This window comes from Leptodactylus fuscus, chromosome 2 (assembly GCF_031893055.1).
Source record: "Leptodactylus fuscus isolate aLepFus1 chromosome 2, aLepFus1.hap2, whole genome shotgun sequence".
NCBI classification, from domain to species: Eukaryota; Metazoa; Chordata; class Amphibia; order Anura; family Leptodactylidae; genus Leptodactylus; species Leptodactylus fuscus.
In genome coordinates, this window is record NC_134266.1 from 64,676,201 (window position 1) to 64,696,705 (window position 20,505).

General features: G+C 41.8%; 1 protein-coding gene across 5 annotated transcripts in view; it reads right to left on the minus strand.

Moving 5' to 3' along the window:
• Window positions 1–20,505, minus strand: part of TSPOAP1 (TSPO associated protein 1) — a 114,454-nt gene that overhangs the window by 27,350 nt on the left and 66,599 nt on the right. For 4 of the 5 annotated variants that reach the window (XM_075263883.1, XM_075263880.1, XM_075263878.1 and 1 more), the window contains exons 9-16: window positions 17,902–18,006; window positions 17,438–17,488; window positions 16,643–16,663; window positions 13,166–13,361; window positions 6,354–6,541; window positions 5,177–5,286; window positions 4,957–5,066; window positions 2,229–3,032 (exon numbers count right to left, since the gene is read on the minus strand). In XM_075263883.1, the coding sequence (XP_075119984.1) occupies window positions 2,229–3,032; window positions 4,957–5,066; window positions 5,177–5,286; window positions 6,354–6,541; window positions 13,166–13,361; window positions 16,643–16,663; window positions 17,438–17,488; window positions 17,902–18,006 (1,585 nt within the window). The remainder of the gene's footprint in view (window positions 1–2,228; window positions 3,033–4,956; window positions 5,067–5,176; window positions 5,287–6,353; window positions 6,542–13,165; window positions 13,362–16,642; window positions 16,664–17,437; window positions 17,489–17,901; window positions 18,007–20,505) is intronic. The other variant, XM_075263879.1, reaches the window with a different exon arrangement.

A 20,505-nucleotide genomic window follows, 5' to 3' on the forward strand; every position in this document is an offset into this window, starting at 1 on the left:
TGACCTTTATATGCTTAGGAGACCACCAGATAGTTTCACTCAATGACTGACCGCCTACCCGGTATGAACCTCCTCTTTGACAGACTGCAGTCAGGCTTCAGACCCCATCATTCCACAGAAACTGCCCAAACCAAAGTCACTAATGACCTAACTGCCTAAGCCAAGCGCCATTACTCTGTCCTCCTCTCCTCTGCCTTTGACACAGTTGACCACTCCCTCTTCTTAGAAATGCTCTCATCCCTTGGTATCTCAGACCTGACCCTTTCCTGGATCTCCTCATACCTCACATTCAGCGTCTCCCACTCGCACACCACCTCCTCACCTCGCCCTCTCTCTGTAGGTGTCCCCCAAGTCTCTGTCCTAGGACCCTTCCTGTTCTCCATCTACACCCTCGGCCTGGGCCAACTCATAGAATCTCATGGTTTTCAATACCATTGCTATGCCAATGACACCCAAATATACATCTCTGGACCAGACATTACCTCTCTGTTTGCCAGAGTTCCAGATTGTTTAGCGGCCATAGCCGCCTCCCTCTCCTCCCGCTTCTCAAAAGAACATGGAGAAAACAAAGTTCATTATCTTCGCCCCACCCCATACAGCCCCTCTAGCTGACCCATCTATCAAAGTTAATGATACCACAATTACCCCTGTCCCGTGGGTCCGTTGCCTTAGGATAACCCTGGACTCTGACCTATCCTTCAAGTCACACGTTCAAACCCTTAACACCTCCCTTAACACCTCCTGCTGCCTCCAACTCAAGAACATCCATCAAATCTGCTCCTTCCTCACCCCTGAAACTAAGATGCTAGTCCATGCCCCTGTTTAGATTACTGTAACACCCTTCAACATAGCCTCCCAGCGAAAACTCTCGCCCCCCTCCAGTCCATCTCAAACTGAGCTGCTCGCTTAATACACCTCTCCCCCCGTTCTTCACCAGCCACTCCCCTCTGCCAATCCCTTCACTGGTTACCCATTACCCAGCGAATATAATTCATTTTACTAACACTAACATACAAAGCCATCCACAGCCTAATCTCCCGCTACCTGCCCACACGTAACCTCAGATCCTCCAATGACCTCCTACTCCGCTCTGCTTTTATCCGCGCTCTCTCTCTCTCGTGCATCCCCCATACTCTGGAACTCCTTACCAAGACACATAAGACTGACCCCCACAATCACAGGCTTCAAGAGGGCCCTGAAAAAACTCACCTATTCAGGAAGGCCTACAACCTCCAATAACACTAGCACCTCACTGCCATCTGAACTGTCTCTCCCCTCACCTTCTGTCTCTATCCCTCTTCCCTCATAGATTGTAAGCCCTCTCGGGCAGGGCCCTATACCCCACTGTGCCAGTCGGTCATTGTTAGTATCATATCTATTTTGTGTACTGTATGTAAACCCCCAAATGTAAAGCACCGTGGAAGTAATGGTGCTATATAAATAAATAACAACAACAACAACATGTACATAGAGATATCAATCACTGGTTAGGATCACTCAAGGGACTCTTTCAGAAGAAAAATAGAGGGATTTTAATACCTATGTTACAAATACACAATCTTTTTCCACAAAATTATATGTAATTTGTTCCTTCTTCTCTATAAAATAGTTCTGGAAGATCAGACTGCATGTTCAACACAACAGGATTGCTTATGTATAGCCTACTAAAAATGAACAATTAAAAACCGCCATATTAACATCCAGAATAAGGGCCGATCACATAATGAAGAGGCAGTCTAAAGTCTCAGATTCCTTTCCAAATTTTGTCCCTGTGCAGCCCATAGCAGGAATCTGAAGCAGAGCTGGGTTTATATGCTCATTAGCCTCAGAAACAATAGGGTTAGTCAGCATTAGTCTAGCACCATGGGTTCTGAGGCTGAAGCAGATGCGAAATCCACAAGTTCAAGTTAGACGCTTCGTTTCTCAGCACCCAAAAAAAAAAAAAAGTGGCGCCCGCCACATCTTACTATTGAAAACAATGGCAGGCAGATTCCAGCTGGAATTTGGAGTTGATTTTTCAGGCAGAATCCGCATCAAAGTCAACTCTAAATTCTTGCATGAATTCTTTTTCTTCCAATAAGAAAAATGAAGCTTTACAATGGGCTCTGTGGTTTCGCATATTTAGGTTCCATTTATTTAGAATAGTCAAAGTTTCAAAACATAAGCAGCACAAAAAAAAAGTTGAAAGCCTCAATGCAGTAAGAGCGTCACGGCAGCCAGTGTCTTACCTGCAGCAGGCGTTGTCAGTTGCATAACGGTGGTCTTTGGCTCTCGCCTCTCAAGAGGTAACTCTAAAGGAATTCTCTGTGGTCGGGCTTCCACTTTTACATTATACATGGTGCTAGGCCTCAAACTGCTAAACGTGTGCCAATAAGTCCCTGCCTTGGCCAAGCCACAGCATTCCTCATTTAGAAACAAGGCATGTGAATAGTTACTGTTACATGGCTGCCATGTAATTTCAGCAGAAGTAGCTGATAGGCTGCGAACGCGTAATTGTGTTGGAGCAAGGGAGTAACCATGGCCAACCAATATAGTGCAACGCATCCGATCTGAACAGCCACTGTCTGTCATGCTCTGTACAGATATGCGATACGTACGAGTTTTCAGCTCAAGTTTCTCAATCAAGGCTTTAGTTTGTCCTCCACAGCGAACATTTTGTCGAAGTTCATTATCTACATAGATATTGTAACTTAGGATGTTTCCACTGCCTGCCGCTACAAGAGGAGGCTCCCATCCAACCACTATACTACGAGCAAGCTGTTTAATGAGGGTCAACTTTCGAGGGTAAGGCACGGCTGACACATCTCTCGCTCCCTCACTATTTCCTTGCATTGGCAATGGACTGAGGCTGCTTCCGTCATCATCTTCTTCACTCCTCTCTATACTGCTTCCACTTAAAAAGCTAATGTCTCGCCCAGAACTCTGTGACAACTCATTGGTCTCAGCAGGGTGAAAGGCTATCAAGTCATCATCAGAGACACGCTCCACAAAGTTTGATGGAACAAGTCCACGCCTTCCATCCATTAATTCTCCTGTTAAAAAAAGGAAGTTAAAAATTAAATTTTGTTGCAATCCTCATTGGTACCAAAATATGCAACTGTTGGTTAATTTTGCCCCACAGTCACCACTTTCTGAAATTGGTGGAAATTCTAAACCAGGGGTCCTCAGACTTTTTAAACAGTAGGCCGGAGGCAGAGCAGGTTGCACAGACATCGGGAGCAGTGCCCTCCAATAGGTAAAGTGAAGTGCGCTCCATGGCCTGGCCCGAGCTCCCCAGGAGCTTCATTATAAATGCACGCCTGCCGGCGTTGTCGGCGGGGCCAGACAGAAGTGCTTGGCGGGCTGCAGTTTGAGGACCCCTGTTCTAAACGCAAATATAAGGTAGCTCATAGCTGGTAAAAATTCTATTTCCAGTCATATTAATGTGACCACCGCCTACTTTTGACGTCAACGTTAAATAACCAATCACAGAAGGCACGTGTCATCAGCCATCTGGGTGTACTCATCATTGTGGAAGGCACGATGGATCAACACAAGTATGCATCTATCCTTGCGGACCATGTTCACCCCTACATGCAAAATGTTTTTCCTCAGGATGATGGCATCTACCAGCAGGACAATGTGACGTGTCAAAGTTTGCAGTGTACGTGCGTGGTTCAAGGAGCATCAGGATGACCGTACTCCCTTGGCCAGCAAATTCCCCGGACTTGAACCCAATCGAGAATCTGTGGGACCACCTTGATTGGGTTGTTCGCGCCATGGATGCTCAACCGCGTAACTGAACACGGCACTGGAGAACATCAACATCCCAGTGAACATCACCACAACATCCCCTCTCTTCCTGCACATCTCACAACGGTCCGCTCTGCCAAAGGTGGTTATTCTGGATTTTGACAGGTGGTCACATTAATCTGACTGGACCGTGTATAACAAATTTATTAAAGTTTTCTTAATAGATTTTTTATATCTCATTCACGTTCTGTTTAGACTAAAATAGGCATATGAAACCAAAGCTTTAATAAGTATTGTATAATAATAAATATTAATGAAATTAAATAGGTTTCCTGGTTTGGACAAATCCTATTCCTAGGTTGTAGGTCTTTGAGGACAAACTTATTGCCATTCATTACTGGTTATTTTCTCATGTGGCCCAGCTACAGGGAAAATGTAGAATTGCATGGTGCCTGCTAAAGGAGCTTTCTGTGACCATGATATTAAGCAACAATATGGTCATGATGCAGCTCAGTTCCATTCAAATGAATGGGGCTGGGCTGAAATATCCAGCACAGCCAGTATACAATGTGCAGAGCTAAGCTTAGTAAGTAGTGAAGAGGAAAAAGCAAACAATAGAATAGTAGTGGAAAACTACTGCATACTGTTGACCTACCCAATACCCGGCTCCCCCTATCGATCACCTATTCATATAAAGCGGTGCTCAAGCAAGTAACCCTTCCTTTTATAAAACCAAAAACCAGCAACATCATGTTCATTGGTCACATGTATATGTTGCAGCGCAGTCCCATTTATATTAATGGGACTGAACTGCGACACCAAGACCGCTACAACAAAACATAAAGCAGTGAAGAGGTTATAGCGCTTGTTCGAAAGCCACATCCACTTCATACACCTAGTAATCTGATATTGCTAAACTTTCCCAAGGATAGGTCACTAATATCATAGTCAGAGCAAAAAAAACCTAATTATAATCAAGAGATTTCCACTGAACTAACAAATGTACTTTAGAGCTGCCCTTCTGCACGTACATCTCCAAGGAATGTTTTTGACCCATTTAAAACATAGCCTTAAAGTGGACATGCAAAATGGAGTTACAAAATTAAGAATCCTTAAAAGTAAACTGCACATATGTTTGACATTATTTATACTACAATTTAAGAACATTGTGGATTGAACAAGTTCATTATCATTTAGAGGTTTAAATTAGTTTACAGCACCTACCTTCATAAAATCCATCATCATCCATGTCTCCATAGATGTAAATGTATTCCCCTGCAGTGAGGGGAAGTTCTGCTTCAGGATTTTCATTGGGACCATCAAAGGGATTGTAACTATAGGATGTAAAACAAGTTCTTACAAAAATTGTACCAAACTGTAAAAAGCAATTCTAATACAAATCACATGTAGAACATTAACAAGTCTGTATGTAAGAAAACATCACCTGTATCGTGCAAGGAAAACTTGCAATTTAGCACTGGAGCGAGTTTCTGGTTCAGGATTTAATGAAACACTGTCTGCTTCCAGCTCTTCCATTTCACTGGCAGTATCCACCTGCCAAATATTGGGAACAAAGTGAAGGTTGGCAAAAATGTAGAGGATACAAAGATGTATATATGTTGAAGAGAACCTGTCAGGAGAGCATTGGACATTAAACCCGCAGCATGTTCTTATTAGCCGGTAGCTTGGTGTCTCAAACCTGCATTCTACTAGGCACACATTTAGGGGACCACATATTAGGGATTTTTATACTGTGTGAAGCCACCTAAGAGACATATATACTGTGCAGGCTATTTAGTGGGCATGCTGAGTGCCAAGCTACTTGCTCATCTGAAAGTTGGGAAATATGTCTTAAGTGGTGGCTTAGGGAGAAGAGGGAAGGGGTGTACCTAAGAAACCTTTGCATTGGGCCAAGCAAGGTGTTAAAACAGGCCACTTTCCAATGTGGTTGGAGAGGCTGGGACAGTATACCACTGCTGCAATGAGCGTTCTCCAGACATCACATACATGCCTCAGCAAATATCAAGACTTTGAAAAAAAATGTTATTTTAAATTTCCTGGCTGGCCAGGCTAACTTATTTGGGACACCAAAGCACTGGTCTGTAAGGACATGCTGGTGGTTTAGTATCTTAAATCCCTTTAAACAACCATCTATAATACCACATATAGCCCACTGGGGGCGTTCACACTACCGTCGGTGTCCGACAGGTAGTGTCCACTACTAGTGTCCGTTCAAAATCTCTCACGGACATTAGCAGTGGACACTAGCTCTGTCCGTGACACCTGTCATTTATTTAAATGGGCATCGGGTGCGTTCTTTTGCACTCCGTGCCCTTCCTTCACTGTCCGCTTGTAAAGATGTCCGACTTTTCAAGCGGACAGAAAAACCTACATGTCAGGTTTTTCTGTCCGCTTGAAAAGTCGGACATCTTTACAAGCGGACAGTGAAGGAAGGGTACGGAGTGCAAAAGAACGCACCCGATCGCCATATAAATGAATGACAAGTGTCACGGACACACCTAGTGTCCGCTCCTAATGTCCGTGAGAGATTTTGAACGGACACTAGGAGCGGACACAGACTGTAGTGTGAACGCCCCTTTAGTAACAAATTCCTGTCTTACTTCTGGTGTGGGACAAGACTTGGAACTGTCATGTGTGGAATCAGATTTTGATGGGGTCTGTGGAGCTTCAAGCTTTTGTTTCCCTTTGCAAACCGCTTGACCAAGGGCTTCAATATTGCTGACATTGTTGGTTGGCTCTTGTGCTTCAGGGATTTTTTTCTCCTCCTCAGCCTTGATCTTTTCATCTACTGTGAAGAGAACAGAGTTGTTCACATCTGAAACAGTCATGAAACGATGAGCTCTATGACACCAAGCCTTCCCTAAAGACACACGGCGTTTACACCTTTAGAATTTCAGATGTCGTTTTTGAATGTAAAACCGGGTGTGGATAATAAAGGGAGTGAAGGTAGGAAGGGAATCTACTATTTTTTCCTCCAAACTAGTCCAAGTTTTGGCTTCAAAACGTCATCATGAAATGTGTGAACACATACTAGTAATGAACAAAGCATATTATGCAAAAAGCTTTCTTGCTTTCACTATTGCATGTTGGTTTGAACAATTACTTCATACCTACACTTCTCTATTCTCCTTTAACTTTTCAATCAAGTTGAGTAAACTCCTCTTTGGGTTTGTTCACATATCATATTTTTACATCTCAAAATTCCATACTGTGGATTTTTTTTTTTTTTTGTATATTATTACTCTTTAATAATATACAACTTGTTAAAAGTTAAAATACAGACTAGGAAATGAAAGTCAAAATGGATAATACCCCAGTTACACAATACACAAAAATGTGCAGATGCATAGGCCTGAACTCTGTAGGATCCATGAATTCCTACAGAGCCTACAACTAAGCAACCATAAAGGGAAGGGAGGCGATAAGGGGATAGATAACATGATGATGAGAAGGGAGAGTGGATTGAGAAAGAAAAAGCAAAACAGAGGAAGAGAGTGATGCGATGTCCTTTTTAAACACCCACAAAACTCCGGAGGGATGATACTCTAATCCATGAGCTATGATGGTTCTGTAATGATCAGAAGTTTGGTAAGTGAACTAGTAATGCCAAGTCTTCCTGCAGCTGGTGAATATGGGATGTCCTCCATGAGGCAAATACCCTTTATTCAGAATAGACATTGCTTTACTGATTGAGGGGGGGGGGGGGGGGGGGCAGGATTTCCATAGGTCTGCGATACAAAACACAGCTGCCTCAAAATTGAAGAGAATCTTTCTCCACCTCTAACAAGTCCAGATCTTCACATGAATTAATAGGCGCTGCCGCACTCATTCTGGCAAACTTGGAATTTTTCACAGACTCACTGCATGTAAATAACAGTGATACAAGGAGTCGCCAGTAAAATAAAGCCAAGTAAAGGCTGCACAAGGGAACAGTGAGTATTTAGCACTGCTGTGGATGTATTTGCAGATCATTTTTGGAAGCTGGATAACCCTTTTAAATTGCTTGGGAATGGTGGAAGCTACAAAGAAAATTTCAACTGTGCTGGAAAGAGTGCAGCAACGCCTATTAACAGAAGCTAGGAACTTGAATTGCTGGAGGTGGTGAAATTTCTTCTTTAAGACACATTATGTTGCTGTGATGCAATAGGAAAAATACTGGAGAGAAATGGAGGGTAAAGAGGTAATTCTTCAGCTCTACTTCCAGATTAGGGCTACAATGGGATATTCCCAGAACATGTGCAGAATTGAACCCTTTGATTCTTACCATAACCAGCAGGTATATAGTATTGATTGTATCAGGGCATGAAGTTTCACAGGGACTTTGTACTATCAAGACAAGCCCTGGAAGCATGCCTTTTGAGCCTGCTTGGTAAGGAGGATGGGATTTGGAGGAACCATATGACAATTACCCTTATTCAGTGAGGCTATTTAGCGCGTGATAACCCACAGCAGCATCTGCATTAATAAGTGACTTGCATTTATTCATGTATGTGTGTATGTAACAGTATGTACTGCAATGTACTGTAAATTCCAATTGAAAATAATGGGTCGTGGACAAGGCGTGAAATTCTACAGTTTGAACATACCCTTTCACTAGAGAGTTCAAGAATGACATTATTTAAAGTGCCAAACACCTTTAATAATTATTAAAGGGGTTTTCTGAATTTTTATAATTGATGACCTACCCGTAAAAAAGCTCATGAATTAATGAATAGTAGGGGGTCAGACACCTGGGCCCCTAGCCGATCAGCTGTTTGAAGAACCTCTTCACTACCTACCAAGCATCATGCCATACATTTGTGCAGTGGTTGCATTTGGTAACACAGTTTTGCCCATTTACCTGACTGGAACACAGTTGCGATCAGTCCATGTGACTGATGAGTGTGATGGTCACAAGGCCTGTGACGCAGAAGCAGTGCTCAGAGAGTGACACTGCCACTTCAAACAGCTGACCTGCAGGGTTCTCGGGTGTTAGAAAATTGCTGTGTATCCCGGAAGACTACACAATATGTTAATTTTGCCAATATGATCTCAAAATCTGACCCCCCCCCCATCCCTAAGCAGCTGAACTAATTCGGAAGGGCGGGGTGATTATTTTTTGAATTTTTTTTTTGTACTTTTCTAGTTGTATTCACCTTTTATATTACCATATACATAATTTTCTAAAAAAGGACACAATGTGTAAAAACTACAAATTGACTTCATAATAAAATTGTGATTCAGCTGCTGTGAGATTTTTATTTTATACTACGTGGTCCATATGTTGGAGTGCAGTTGCATCTTTTGTTACTCTGCACAAATCAAACCCACTTTCTCTGTCAAAGTAAAAAGCCTTGTGTGAAAGACATGAAAATCATTGTAAAAGAAAGATGAAGCCAGCATACATAGCAGAAAACATTAAATAAGTAGAAAAAAGATTAAGAGGCTTTATCAACTCTCCTCCATGAAATGTCTGAACCCCAAATACATCCATTTTAGACCTAAATATTATATTCTTTTAAAATGTAAGCACCTTTTCTCCAATACATCAATATCATGTGAAATAAGACCAATGTATAAATAAAGTCAACCTCTAAGAGTACAACCACATACAGGAAAGTGACAGACAAATGTCTATAAAAACCTTTGTGCAATAACACCAGTATGTGCAATTTGTTCCCCAATTTACGTCATGGCCGTACATGATAGAATGAGGCAGCCAATGCATTTTTTTTACTTTTTTCCCCCGCTTAATGCGAGTCTGTCACCAAGAATCTTAAAACCAAACCAGGCAACAGGAGACATTAGGCTGAACACCATCATACCTTCTGAATAATCCAATACATGCAAAATGTCCTTAACTGCTTCCGGACCGTCCACAAAATCGTGCAACTGCTGATACTGGGAGCCGGCTATAACTTCAGCCGGAGCTCCCTGAGAGAAGGCAGGGAAGATTTATTCCCGTCCCTGCCTTCTCAATCGCTGTGTATATAGCGCTCAATGAGCTCTGTATACACAGCTATGGGCGCTGCCATGATGCAGCCGCCTCTGACCTGGCGGTCACATGATCCACCGGGCTCAGTGTCTTCTAAGAGCTGCTGGGTCCTACAGGAACCAGATCAGCTCTATAAACTATATATACTAACATGCAGGAGGCTGGATTCCTCATGCAACTGGGGCTAAGTGTACCAGCCCCAGTTGCAGGGGAAATCATTCTCTAATACAAAAAAAAAAAAAAAAAAAAAAGATCAGATGTCCCCCAATCTGGAAAAAAAAAAGAAAAAAAGGAAAAGTAAAAAAATAAAAATAAATAAATAAAAATAATACACCAATAAAACGCCGTTATTAAAGGTTATAGCCCCACCACTGCCGACACCGTACAAAATAAAATTATCATAATGGAGAGGAAAATCTATTTTATAAAGTTTTTCAGTAGCACTTTGTGTTATTAGAAAGTGAAAAACAGACATGATTTCTCTCCTATTTTATATTTTCCCAGAAATATTTTTTTTTTTTTTAAAACACATTCAAAAATAAAAACATAAAAATAAAGCGCTCTGTCCCCGAAAAAAGACACAAATTAGTTGAATGAGACATATGAGAAAAACGTTATAGCCCTCAAAACAGCAGATACACAAAAAAAAACAAAAAAAAACCCTAAAATGTGTCTGGTCCTGGACCAGAAATTGGCCCAGTACTGAAGTGGTTAAAAAAGGCTGGTGGTTTTATAAACATGCAAATGAGGCAAGGGTCAATGGGTGCAAGGATTTTAAACCTAAATACAGGGCCCTCGGAGGTTCTGGCATGACCCATTTCATGTGATTCTCATTTAGATAGGAAATTGACTTTTTAACTAAAGGTACAATGGCGGTCAGCATAACGTTCGCCACAATGCACTATGGCTGGTGTGATATAAAGCTTCCTGGTGACAGACTCCCTACATGCAGTATTCATGCATAATATTATTCATATTGGTGATACATGCTGTACAGAGTGAAAGGTACTATATCACTTGGTGCATTTACTGTGTACACATAGTAAAATAGTTTGTCTTCTACCCAAAACCAATTATAAATCCACACCAACACCAAGTGGTATTTACACAAACATGTTCTGGGTTTCAGTACCCTCCATTGAGAGATAAATAATGCTTGCACTGCTGAATTCCATGTCTACCCAACTGATCACATCCCGGGAGGAGAACTCATCTAGAAGAAAGGATATGGCATTAGAAGCTTGGATAAAAAAAAAAAGTGCCAAACCTGTCAATTTGAGGAGGATTTGTCACTCTCTTGAAGTGTTTTAGTAAATACTTGATTAAAGGGGTTGCCCAGGCAAAAATGGACACTGAATTTATTGTATAAATAGGCCAGGGGAGGTGAAAAAAAATTCACTCCCCTTTCACGAGTGCTCCAGTCTCGTCTTCTCAGTCTAGTATTGACATGTGCTGGAGGTCCCAGCCACACATGACTGCTGAAACCAATCAGCAGCCTCAGTGAAGGGCAGGCGATGCCACTACCTACGACATCATGGGTCTCTTCCTGAGACCGCTGATTGGCCTAGCGGTCATGTGAATACTGAGGCCAAACAGTGGCTTTAGTGAAAGGAAACCATAACGTCACAGCCAGTGAGCAGTTTCACTATGGCGACCGTACTGGAATGACACCATTTTTTTTTCACCTCCTCGGCATATTTTTTTTTTTAAATTGCTTGGACAACCTCTATAAAGAATTATGATCATATAATCATAAAATCAGCCTAAAACTACACGGGGGGAACTTGTTAATGATCTCAAGGCAGCTGGAACCACAGACACCAAGAAAACCACTGGTAACACATTACTTCGTAATGGATTAAAAATCCCCTGCTCAATAAGGCCCATGTGCAGGCCCGCTAAAATTTGCCAATGAACATCTGGATGATTCTGAGAGTGATTGGGAATAGGTGCTGTGGTCAGATGAGACAAAAATTGCGCTCTTTGGCATTAACTCAATTCGCCGTGTTTGGAGGAAGAGGAATGCTGCCTATGACCTAAGGAACACGTCCCCACTGCCAAGCATGAAGGTGGAAACATTACGTTTTGGGGAGGTTTCTCTGCTAAGGGCACAGGGCCACATCAAGTGAGAATGGATGGATGGAGCCATGTACTGTAAAATCCTGAGTGAAACCTCCTTCCCACTGCCAGGACATTAAAAACGGGCCGTGGCTGGGTCTTCCAGCAGGACAATGACCAAAAACATACAGCCAAGGCATCAAAGGAGAGGCTCAAAAAGAAGCACTTAAAGGGGCTCTATCAGCAAAATCATGCTGATAGAGCCCCACATATGCGTGCATAGCCTTTAAAAAGGCTATTCAGGCACCGGTAATGTTATATTACCGATTATGGTTTTTTAAAAAATAACCTAAAAAAGAATGTGCTCTACTTACGGATCGTGCACTGTGGGCGGGCATTCAGGGTGTGTCTTCATCTTCTTCCCCGCCTCTTCTTCCTCTGATGTCCTCCGGTCCCGTCTCCTTCCAGCGCTCGCTCGCGGACACTGATATGAAAAAACAGCCTGGGCGCATGCGCAGTAGCACGCGGCTTCTACTACGGCTACTGCGCATGCCCCCCGGCTATCACTGTCCGTTCGCGAGCGCTGGAGGAAGACGGGACCGGGGGACATCGGAGGAAGAAGAGGCGGGGAAGAAGATGAAGACACACCCTGAATGCCCGCCCAGGGTGCACGTTCGGTAAGTAGAGCACATTCTTTTTTAGGTTATTATTTTAAAACGGGGGGGGGGGGGAATAGTTTAATACAACATTTACGGTGCCTGAATAGCCTTTTTTAAAGGCTATGCACGCATATGTGGGGCTCTATCAGCATGATTTTGCTGATAGAGCCCCTTTAAGGTCATAGAGTGGCCTAGGCAGTGGGCGGAGATACTAGGATTTAGACTCAACCTTATCTGCAGATGTTACATACCAGTGGCTACAGGACCTTTGATGACATCAGTCACGTGAACTCATGACAAGCCAATCACAGAGCAGTAGCACTAAAGGACCTCCTCCTTCCAGGTCCTTCCAGTTTTCTGTGCTCCGTGGACCCTGACTCGTGTATAAGCCAAGGAGAGCATTTTCAGCATGAAAAATGTGCTGAAAAAGTCGGCTTATACTCGAGTATATACGGTAGATTAAAGGGCTATCCAAGACCCTGCTTTATTTAGAAAAGAGGGAGGAGTGATTAATTAAATAAGCCTCAATAGACCAAGCAGACCCTTTCTCCTGTAACATATCATATTTTTCTCCTCTAGAGCCTCTCTAACTTTCACTGGTGTACACAGGTACATGAATAATGCATAGCTGCTACCTGCCAACAAAAGCAGGGTCTGACACCCCTATCAGGGCAGTGAACCAAAATGTAAAACACATGAATGCTCCAAGTTTGTCAATTACCTTCTTTTTCTTGCTGACCAGAAGTGAGACCTGGCGTGGAACAACACTGTGGTGGAGGCAGCTCTGAAGTAACCAAGGTAGACGTCAGAAGATCAATGTTCCCAGTCTGTAGACGAAATCTCTCCAGCTCTTGAGATAGGAGGCTGAACTGTTCTGTTTGACTGCGACATTTCTCTTCTAAAAGCTTCACTTTAGACTGGAAGACAAGTTAAAGGGAGTCTGTCACCAACAAACTTCATATCAAAATAGTTACAGCACATTGTGGGGGACATTATGGTGAGCACCATCAACCTCTTAAGATAGACCAATTGGAGCACCATTTAGTTGAAAAAGCGTTTTTTTTTTTTTTTAGACATATGCAAGTGAGACTGAAGAGCAGTGGCCATGTTCGAGCCTCTAAGTCAGGGTTCTCAAACTCAATTTACACGGGGGCCGCTGGAGGTACAGTCTGGGTGAGGCTGGGCGACATCTGGTTTTCCACAAGCTATGCTCACCACAGCAAATTTCGCTCGGCCCAATTTTATGATGTCTCTGCCCATTCTTATTCATTTTTCATGTGCCCCCACACAGTATAATTCTCCTACAGTCACCCATACATTATATGTCCACACATTATAATGTTCCCTTCCAACTGTCCCACAGTATTAAGTCCCTCTCCTGGTGCCCCAGTTTAAACTGGGGGAAACTAGAGGGGGCATTAAACTGGGGCAGCTGGAGGGGGACATTAAACCGTAGGAGTAGCTGGACGGTGACAATAAACTGGGGACAACTAGAGGCAGACAGGTCCCCCTCCAGCTACTTCCACAGTTTACTGCCCCCTCCAGTTGTCCCCATTTTATGTCCCCCGTCCATCTGCCCCAGTTTTATATGCCCCCTCCATCTGCCCCGAGTTTCATATCCCCCCCTTCATCTGCCCCCATTTTCATGCTCCCCTCATCTCTGCCCCCAGTTTTCATGTTCCCCCCCTCCATCTCTGCCCCTAGGTTACTGACACACACACACTCCACTCTGCATCTCACATTCCTCTCAGTACTACATCTCTTCATCTTCCGGCCGGCACACTAAGACACGCCTCCCTAGTCACGTGACATCTGACGTCACACACAGGTCCTTGAGTTTTAAACTTCAGTAGTACTAGCTTTCCACCGACCACCCATCACTTTCTATTGCTGTTATAAGAGCGGGGGAGTGATCGGAGGTAATTTTAAGTAAAACACTAAAGGGACATAGCGGGACATGCAGGGAGCTGCGCGGGGGCCGCAAACTATCGTCCCGAGGGCCGCAGTTGGCCCGCGGGCCACAAGTTTGAGACCCCTGCTCTAAGGGCTATGTCTTCAGGTGTGAATACCTGGTGCCTCTGGTACGTCCCATTGTACATATTGATGAAGAACTTTTTCAAGAAAATGGTGCATCTATGAAACTATGATGGTGCTTAGCATGATGTTACCTACAATGCACTAAGACTGGTTTGATATTAAGTACCAACCATATATACAGCGCATAAATCAAGACTAAAAATGGTTTCATACACAGCATTTATCCCTGTGGGTTCTCCACTGGGTTTTAATTTAAAAAAAAAAAAAAAAGCTTTCTGTGCCTTTTTTGGGGGGGTCCATGTGTTTTTGTTTTTTCCTGAAAATGAAGTATGCTTATGGTGTTTTTTTCCAGCCACTTTCCCATAGACTTCTCTACAGGACTTGCAAAAAAAAAAGAAAAAAAAAAAAAAAAAAAAGTCTGAAAGTCATGTAAAAATATACAGTCATGAGAAAAACATGGTACAGCTTCTTTGAAGTCTATGGTTTTAGGTAATAGCAAGAAAACATGCGGTCTTTAGAAGGTCTTAAAATTCGGCAAATGCAATCGGAGATGAATCACATCACATGACAGATTCCACCGTTTCATTACTTAACAAAAATGAAGCCATAATGGAAAAGCCATCTGTGAAAACCTAAGTCCACTCCATGAATCAAGAGTTTGTGGAAACATTTTTAACGGCATGAACTTGAAACCATAGCTTACAATAGGACTTAGCCTTCTCATCATTCTGGAAGAATTTTGGACTACTGTTCAGTACAACGTTACTTCAGTTCTTCAAGATTTGTAGGCATTTGTTTAGGTACAACTCTCTTAAGGTCCACCACAGCACTTCAATTGGTCCTTATGGACTGGGTGCTTAGTGTCCCAAATCACCCTGTTACAAAGCCATCGGTGCCCGCAATAAAGCTTTACACTCAACCTGTCGATGTGATCCCAGTGTCGACGCTGTTCTTCACTAAAGCCAGAGGAGTACTGTACGTGCCCCGTACCCCCGGCACATGCACAGTGAAGCGGGGTGTACGTCCTTGGCTTCACTGAAGAACTGAGCAGGCTCTGTGAGCAACAATCTGACTCATCTCTATGTAAGAATCAAGATTTTTTTCTTTAAAAAAAAAATAAAAAAATGCAGGCATGTATTAATTTAAAACAGAGCAATTTGTGACACTAACCCCCAGTCTACAAAAACTTGTGGATGGTTTAGTGTCCCAAATTGATCTGACAGGTTCCTTTTAAGCTGTGCTAACTTTTTTGAACAAAAAGCATCCTCCTGGCAACCCTTCCAGACAAGCCAACTTGTTCAATCTCTTTCTAATTGTGGCATCATGAACTTTAACATTTAACATGCTAGCTGAGGCCTGTAGAGTCTTAGAAATTGCCGTAGGGCTACATCTCATAGCATAGTACAGTCTGACCTTGGAATGAATTTTCTGAGATTTCTACTCCTGGGAAGATTGTCAGCTTTTGAATGTTTTCCGCTGTAGGATGACGGACTTCAAATTACTTTGAAACGGCCTCATAACACTTCCCAGATGGATGGGCAGCAACAATTGCTTCTCTAAAGTCATTGCCAAGTTTTTTCCTCCTTGACATTGCTGATCTGGAGCATTCAGACGTGTTAACACAAACTATCAAACCTTCTGCTCTTACCGGGGTGGTCACATTTGCCGATCAATGAAGGACGTGCATGTGGTTAGCAGCTCCTGGCTGTCACTTACCCTTTCAATTCCTATGGGGCAGTAAGGGTGTATTCAACTTTTCACACACTGCTTCTGAATTGCATCCTGGTTTTTGTCAAATAAGTAATGACACATTGTAATTTACCATGTGGTATTGTTCACCTGAGGCTGTACTTACCTAATTCTAAGACCTTCTAAGGACGAAATCTCTTTGGAATTAAGTACCAATATGTAAAACCATAATTTAAAAAAAAATAAATTTAAAAACGGCTGAGTTTTATGGTACCAATATAGCCAATTTGATTTTGTGTAATTTTATCCTCATGTTGCTGAAAAAAAGAAGCTGTGGAAAAGCTGCATTTCCAAAATACAGTGAAAACGATATATAGCCTTAAAGGAATTTTTGTTTTTATTTTTTTTTTGAAAGGTGGAAAGACCTAAATCAGTAACAGTAGTTGACTAGTGGAATTTTTTTTAGCCATACCTGTAAGGTATCCAAAGTGTTCTGTGCGTAAAAATGAAGAGAAAAGGAAAACATGTTAACTACCCAGATAATAGTAAATGGTTTAGCATCAGAGTTCTAGATAATTTTCAGTAGATTACACATGGAAAGATTAATTAAATGTCAAAGGTCTTTTATCCTTTCTTTTTTTATGTGAAATTGTCTAAGAAATACAGTTTGGAAAAAAATAAATAAATTATTAATTGAAGCATAAAAACAACCTTTCACCACCTCCGCTAAGCACATCTTTAATTTTTACAACTAACAAATTTATTACAGTTTTGAGCCAATACAAAGTGGCATGAAGAAAAGGTGCATGAATAAAGTGCCTCCTTCTAATAGGTGCTGTTGCACTGATTCCGGCAGAGTTGGATTTTTTTTCTAATCCACACCATTCCTGAGCAATCTTTGCAGTTACTTTTGGTGCCTGATATGTTAGGCTCTGTCAGAAGCGCAGTATCAGGCAGGGGGTGCAATTCTGAACTCTGACACTGGCTGCCTCTGATTGGAGCTCTGACTCTCACCCCCTTTCCTGCTCCTGCATGACACCGCCCACCTGACAGGTGCCCAAGTAGCATTCCAGGCACCAAAACTAACAGTACTAACAACACTCAGTTTTTTTCCTTAATTTTCTACCTCTTTGGCATTTTTTTTTTTAAAGCAGCATGCTCTGAGTCTGATGCATTCCTACCGAGTTCACTATAGAAACAAAACCCAAAGAAAACTGAAGTGTTAAGAAAGCAGAACATAAGCTTGTTGTTTTAAGAGACACACTACCTCCAGAAGCTGAACTGCTCCTTCATGTTCTTTTTTGGCTTCAACCTGGGCCTGAAGTGAAAAATAAAATTATATTATTTAAATTGTATGTAATATGCACAGAAAACAATTATCCCCTAATATTCCCACTCTGCATGGAGACAAACAATGCATACTGTATGGAGGCTTAAAACGTAACCTGTCACCAAATTATAGCAGTGTCCCTTATGACCGGTAGACATATTTTACTTTTAAACTGTGTTTTACAAATGAGATGGGACTCCCTGCTTGGCTTGACTGGCAAGTATGTCCCTGTATGCTTATAGGGAAAGATTTGCCAATTCAGCGAGCAGTATGACCAACCTCCAATAAGCCATATGTACATTTATTCTGACACTGACTTTCATTTATGGTCTTCAAAGTTATGCAAATGACAATTCAACTTAAAATAAAATAAAAAAAAGTCTCAAGGAAAAGTCACCCACCTGCTGGAGCCGCTTTACTTCCTCCTGTCTTTTCTGCAGAGCTAATACAGCATCTTCATGATCTTTTTCCAGCTGTTGCCTTCTCTCCGCCACATCTCGCATGTGCTAGAAGAACAAGCAACACTGACAAATTAGTGTGTCCTCTGACAATCTAAAGACCATAGCTTCTGATCACAGAGGCTCCCTATTGATCGAAAAGATAATTTTACACTTATAGTTTTCAGGTGTCACTGCTACATTAAGCAAATTATTTATTATTCCTGGTAGTGGATATTTAAATAGGGCTGTTGTGTTGGCCTGCCTTTAATAACTTTGACAAATAAAATAGTAACAGAATTAATAGATACCCCCCAATCTTTGATTCCAGTCTAAACATTTCTTTTCTTGATTTTACAGTTGAAGGCCTATCCTTAACATAGGTCATCAATGTCAGATTCCTGACACCTAGGCCGATCAGCTCATTGAAGGAATTGTGGTCGAGCAAAACCGCTTCGTTGTTTATCAGACAGAGCACCATCCACTTCCCGGTACTTCAGCTTATTGCGGCTCAAATCTATTCAAGTAAATGGAATGGCAGGCATCATCAGGCACTATAAAGGTACAGCAACATGCCTGATAATGAAGAGGCTTCAGTACTCCCCCAAGTAGTGAGGCTGCTAGAATCAGCTGACTAGTGGGGATAGTGGGAACTCCACCAATCTGATATTGATGTTCTGTTCCATGCACTTGTCTAGTTTATGCAGATTAGTATGTTACAAGATTGACCAATTTACCCATTAAATATTAAATTTGAATGCATCTGATTTCTCTACAGTGTACCACATACAGTATAAATCTAGTATCCAGCTGATCCACCTTTATGATGTTCTATTATTGAGTTTCCCTTCTATATAGCATTCTATCCTTCGTAAACCCTTCCAATATCATTATGTTAAATTATATTAGTAATTTTTGGAACAATGCATCCTGCATTGAACTGGATTAGGAATGATTATATTGCAGACTTGCATTATAGTGTGGCTGATACAGTATGTCAACACCATAATAAATCTGAGTATAATAACATCATGCAATATTTTGTCTTTTTGTCACAAAAGTATCAAAGTGTTGTAGGCATGATACATTTATTGGCTAACCAGAAAAATTACATTTGCAAGCTTTCAAAGCACAGGGGCTTCTTCTCCAGGTATTTACAAGTAATGACTGAAAACACGGCACAACACGTGCTAAAATACCAAAACACTCATGTATGAGAACCTAGAACACCTACGATGCCTTTGAACAGTTCATTCATAAGCTAGAGAGAATACATCGCAGAGCTGGATATATATGAGTAAATATAGTAGCAGTTCCTAATTCATTTTTTTTGGTTATTTTTGCTGAATATAATAACTGTCTTTTTAATAGACTAATTTGGCAAATCATTATATATTACATGGTCGGTGAATACACACTCCCTATGACTACAAATCTCGTACGCCACCATACACTAAGGATTTTAGATGTAGTTCTCTTATAGACTTATTCTTCATGAGTGGTCTGTGATAATGAGATAAATCGTGGTCCATTTCTGCTGTGATCTGGGGTGCGGACTGGACTTCTACTGATAGAATACAGATATCTCACTTGACAAGAACAACTTTCACCTCTAAAAAAAAAACCCAAAAACCATTATGGTAGAGGAAGAAATTGGTAATTGAATTCTGGTTTTTGTCAAGAAAAAACACTTATGGTGAGTAGAAAATGGTCCATATATAATTCCTTTCAGCCAGTCATAATGTCTAGTGTATGGCGGGGTCAACACCAGTGACACCACCATAACTGTGGGGATATACAACACTTTCTAATGCAGGATCACCTGCGTCTCTATCATTCTCCAGCCACCAGCTGCCTCCACCTGCCCTTCCCCTCACCATAAACTTCTATAGGTAGAATGTAACCTGTTCCCTCTATGAGCTGAAAGCCCATCTTGTCTTTTAGGCCAGGGCTCCACATAGTGTAAATGCCACATGTTTACATATACTGCAAAGTGGATGGAATTCTGGCTAATCGCAGCCACACATCGCAGAAAATAATCTGCAGTGGAAATGCTAGGATTTGTGAAATGATTGCATTTTTGCAAACTGCAGCAAGTCAATCATCCCAACGGAAATGCTGGTGGTTTCCCTATAGGTATAATTGAATTAGAAAATCCACAGAGAAAAATACTACAGTCTTTCTGTAAAAGGAGCGGCGGGAAAAACCATGGTGCATTTCTGTAGGCAAACAGGTTTTTCTAAAACAAGTTAATGTAAAGATGGTCAAAGAATGACTATAATCACACCAGAATATAATAAAGTAATAAGCGTTTAACAGCTGAAAGGAGGAAATCCTTATATGTAATTACAAATGATGCAATAGCTCACTGGATGGGGAGCCCCATTATGCATCATGCCTTGATATATAACGCATCATTCGATGATTTCCAGTGGTGCCGGACATCTTCTCACGAGTCCAAATGAAGCTAACTAAACAATAGCCCCTACAGCTTTTATAGGGTCAGTTCACACGTGAAAACCGCCTAGCTTATTTGTGCGAGGTAAAAAACCTCGAGGAGTTTTTTTG